General features: G+C 35.9%; 1 protein-coding gene across 1 annotated transcript; it reads left to right on the top strand.

The window, feature by feature from the left end:
* The first annotated feature begins 908 nt into the window (after positions 1-908).
* Positions 909-1,880, top strand: LOC134496371 (olfactory receptor 1361-like). The gene has a single exon (XM_063302103.1). The coding sequence runs from the start codon at positions 909-911 to the stop codon at positions 1,878-1,880; it is 972 nt and encodes a 323-aa protein (XP_063158173.1).
* Positions 1,881-4,964: the final 3,084 nt, after the last annotated feature.

Here is a 4,964-nt window from a genome sequence, read left to right as displayed (position 1 = left end):
TCTAGCCCATCCTCTCAATGCAGCTCCTAAATCAAATTAGTAGCATCTCATTTAAAACAGAAGTGAATAAGAATACCATGGACCTAAGCAAAAGGTCCCTGAGGTAGGAAAGATGACATATCAGATTATATAGTCAGTATTCAGCATGGTTTTGTCAGTCTATCTTTCCAACATGAGTAATGGGAGACGGCTATGGTTGAGAGATGGTTTCTAGGATGCTCTAACTTCCTTGGAAATGTATGAGAAAACTGGAAAACAAATGACAAGTATATGTGAATGTCTATTATTGCCACAACAAACATCAGTTAATCCCCCCCCCCCATTAGCCCTACATCAAGTTCAGTGCTCCTATGTATTCAAATATTCACAAGTGTGCTGTCTGGAGAAAACAGGGATGCTCAAGTGCTGTCTGGAGAAAACAGGGATGCTCAAGTGCTGTCTAGAGAAAACAGGGATGCTCATGGAAGGGACACATTTTAGTTACATTGTAAGTAAAAAGGTTTGCTAATAATTTTGTGATACGGTAAAAGTGATCTCAGCAAGCCTACCGAGAAAATCATCTGCCAAGAATGGGGCTCCATTTTCTTCAATCAATTCTTCTGGATCAATCAAATCAAAATACTACCCCTTTCACAGAATGACACAAATCAACTTCTGCAGCACAGCATCTGGCCATGAAGTGGTTTCAGCAATACTGCTACAACTCTTTTTCTAGTCTGATTTCATGGGAAGATAAGAGTTGGGGGAGTTCTAGTTGGACAGTATAAATCAAAAATATATATGATCTGAAATTTTGCAATCCATTTAATTCTTGTTATGTTACAGGACCTATGTGGCATGCCATGGATTCAGTTAATGAGGAATATATCAAAAGTAAATAAGACTTTGACAATTATGGAAGTGAAGAAATGCTCAGTGTCAAGAAAGGAAACCAGACAACATTCTCAGAATTCATCCTTGTGGGATTTGGAACTTTCCCTGAATTGCAGCCTCTTCTTTTTCTGTTTTTCCTGATGATATATCTTGCAACAGTAACTGGGAACCTCCTGATTATATTGATAGTTATAGCTGACCACCATCTTCACACACCCATGTACTTTTTCCTGGGGAACCTGTCCTGTCTGGAGACCTGTTACAGTTCAATCATCTTACCAAAAATGTTGGCCAATTTGTTTACTGGTCAAAAGTCCATTTCTTTTACTGGATGCATGATCCAATTCTATTTCTTTAGTTCTTGTGCTGGTATAGAGACTTACCTCCTGGCAGTCATGTCCTTTGACCGATATCTGGCAATATGTAGACCTCTACATTATACTTCCATCATGCATGGGAAGATAGGTATCCAGATCATGATTGGAGTGTGGATTGGTTCTTTTCTAGCTGGTTGCCTGACAGTATCTCTTTTGGCTCAGTTATCATTCTGTGGCCCTAATGTCATAAATCATTACTTTTGTGATTTGATTCCACTTGAAAAACTCTCATGTAGTGACACAAACCTGATTGAACTTGTAACCTTTTTCATTAGTTTCATTTTCATTGTCATCCCATTTCTACTAACACTAATATCCTATATTTGCATTATTGCCACAATTCTAAAGATATCTTCTGCTACTGGAAGGCAGAAGGCCTTTTCCACCTGTTCTTCTCATCTTGTGGTGGTTTGTCTTTTTTATGGTACACTAATAGTTGTCTACTTGTTACCAGATACACCCACTCTAAGACACCTCAATAAAGTCTTTTCTGTTTTTTACACCATCTTCACTCCTCTGATCAACCCCTTGATCTACAGTTTAAGAAACCAAGAAGTCCACAAAGCCCTAAGGCGAGTTGGATGCAAAGTGATACATGTGGCAAGGATGCAAATTAATGTATTATCATAGCTTATTGAATCAATTGTTTCCTCCTTTAATAGTTTCTGGTATGCTGAACTGTGGCACATTTCCTTCATCAACAGAAAACTATTGGGCTTGAATGACCTAACATTCCATTGTGCAAGATTCTCTTTCAAGTCCCATTTTTATATTATAAGCCTTTAATAATTGGGGTACAAAATGTCATATCAAAAAGAATACCCTCTGTAATATCTTATCTGACGTATGCTTTATTTAGTACAACATAGTTGCTTTCCTCCATATTGTTATTAATATATATATATATATATATATATATATATATAATTTTGTGCATTTTTGTTTCTGTTGTAGACATAATGCATATTATTAACTGACATTTTATTGTTATATTTTTAAGATTAATTATTATACTACTAGAGAAAATCCATGTTATTGGATGGAAGACTCAGCTATCAATATTTCAATCAATCAGTTATTAAAATAAATGACTCAAATCATATTGCTTTCTTTCAGTGGGTTTTTCTTCTTCAGTAAAACTGTATAAATGATTATATTGTGGATTTCTGTTGTACAATATTGCATTGTGGAATATTCTCCCCTCTGAGGTGAGGCTGCCACATCACTCCTGATCTTCTGCACATCCCTCAAGACCTGGTTGTGCCATCAGGCCTGGGGACCCCAGGGGACTGGTGGACTAGTGAGGTGGCTCCATTTTTATTAACATCCCTTTGCCTGCTATTTCTTTGTCTTAGCTTTGTTTTTTATAGTGTTTAATATTTTTAATAATATTAATGATAACTGTTTTGGTATTTATTAATTGTTTTAGGTTTGTTGTACACTGCCAGAGTCACTTGTTGTGAGATGGGCAGCTATATAAACAAGATAAGTAAAAAAATAAATAAATAAATTATTATGACTGAATTTGCAAATTCTCTTATTACTGAAAAATAGATTAAAATCTGAGAAAGAAAAGACTCCAGAATTAAACAGTAAAGGAAAGTTTACAAAGAAATTACAAGTATAATGTTTGCCATATTCAGTAAATTCTCCTTTTGGTAAATGTACAAATATATCTATTTTATTGACCTGGAGTTATTTGACTGATCTAAATAGAATCTTGACTAACTCAATAGAATAGCATTACTATATCATCTTTACATTTCTGAAAGGTCTCTCATGCAGGTTTTCCAGAAAATTGAAACACATATATACATGCAAAAATGAATGGCTGTGTTTTTATCTAAACATATACAATCGTTCCCATTTAAAAGTTCCCTTTTATTGGCAGAATATAATTGATCACAGATTGTAATTAGCTTTATTATACAAACTAAACTTAAGCTACTTTGCATGATTCCCATAATTATTAGTATTCAATAAAACCTCTGTCAGATGAAACACCACTATGTATTTGACACAGAGAATGAATTTGAAAATTTGTAGACCAATTACCAGTTACCTCTTCAAGTAATATATAGTTACTATTTTGTTTCTAAAGAATGGTGAAGTAACCTGGAATTATTTCTCCTCTAGCATTTGGAGTTAAACAAGCATGGACATTTACAAGCTCACTTGAAGATGGTGATGATGATGATGATGATGATGATGATGATGATGATGATGACGACGACGACAGCTTAGAGGTAACATCACAACACAGCCAGGAGGCTGAGAGATGTTCTATCACTTTTAAAACTGCAAAATGAGAGGACGAATGCTTGCCAGCAGGGATGCCTGAGGGAGTAGGGAATGGGAATGTCTTGAATGATAGCTGAGGCTGTTAACTGGAAACATCAGAAAATAGGGTTGAACAGGGAAGTCAGAAGAAGAAGGCAAGGAGTCAACCATGCTGTCAGAAGAGTTATTTGGAAGAATATAAATCCTGGTGTTGAAATATGTTTCAAGAGGTGAAACTATTGTTTGTTTGTTTCTTTGTTTGTTTGTTTAAACACATTTAGAAGCCATCTGACTTCCAATAACTCTGGATGGCTTACAATTAAAAAAAACAAATACACACACACACACACACAAAATGAATAAGCATAGGAAAACATAGGCAGTCTAAAGACAAATATATGAACAAAAAATCCATCCAAAAAAGGCTCAGTCTTCAATGTGTCTCAAAGCCTAGGAGAATAGCCATATCTTCAGTAAAATAACAACAACAACAACAACAACATTCCTGGAATGAATTCCCACCATGCTTATTTCTTGATCTTGCCTATGATGAAAGCCTGAAAGTGGGAGGGATGAAGGATGTTCACAAAGCACAATTTGTCTGCCACTTCCATCTGAATTTCCCACGCTACCACCATACCCATGAACAGCTGCCAGTATTGATATACATTCACCCCAGGATGAAGAAAACTCTTTGTTCATGCCAGGCTGGACCCTCCAGTGGTGATTGTTATGCAACAGGAGGGGAGGGACACTTTCCAGCTTCATCTAATTCTTCTCTGCTAGACTTGTCCATTGACTTTGGTGAATTGCCTGGTCTGACTTCACACATGGGAAGATGGATGATTCTAACAGGAATGGAGTGGAAATAATGTAGACGTAGCCTTAGGGGAAGAGAATAGTGAACCATTAAGGGAGGAGAAAAGACTACTGAGAAAATGAAAAACATGAGAAAGAAACTCAAAATAACCCTGCCTTGATTTTATTTGGAAAGGAAAATATGGCAAGCTTTCAAAATTCTGATACTGTATCCTACAATAATAAAGAGCATTCCTGGAATCTTTGCACTGTCTGTTTCCCATTCTAGCCCACTTCAAAGGGCTGACATTTGTGTCCCTTAGTGCAATGTTTCTTAAATATGGGAAAGAAAAATACAATATTTTTATAACATGCAAACTCTGGTAGAAACATAGTGGGTAGTATATGGTCTGTTCTTGGAGGAATGTATGTTTTTTTTTGAAAAATGAATGAGGAAGGAATGGTGATGTATACAAGCATGCTTCTGCCTGCTTCATTAGACTGAGGTGAGAGTTGGGTATATCAGGAGAAACATAAAAGTAAGTTAAACGTAGTGAGAATAACAAAGTTAAGATGTATTCAAGCAAAAGAAAAAGATATAAAATAAAAAAGTGAATGAGTTCTGTAGGAAAGTGG

Source organism: Candoia aspera, chromosome 4, assembly GCF_035149785.1.
Source record: "Candoia aspera isolate rCanAsp1 chromosome 4, rCanAsp1.hap2, whole genome shotgun sequence".
NCBI lineage: Eukaryota > Metazoa > Chordata > Lepidosauria > Squamata > Boidae > Candoia > Candoia aspera.
Note: the sequence above shows the minus strand (reverse complement) of the source record. Positions and strands in the feature narration are given on the sequence as shown.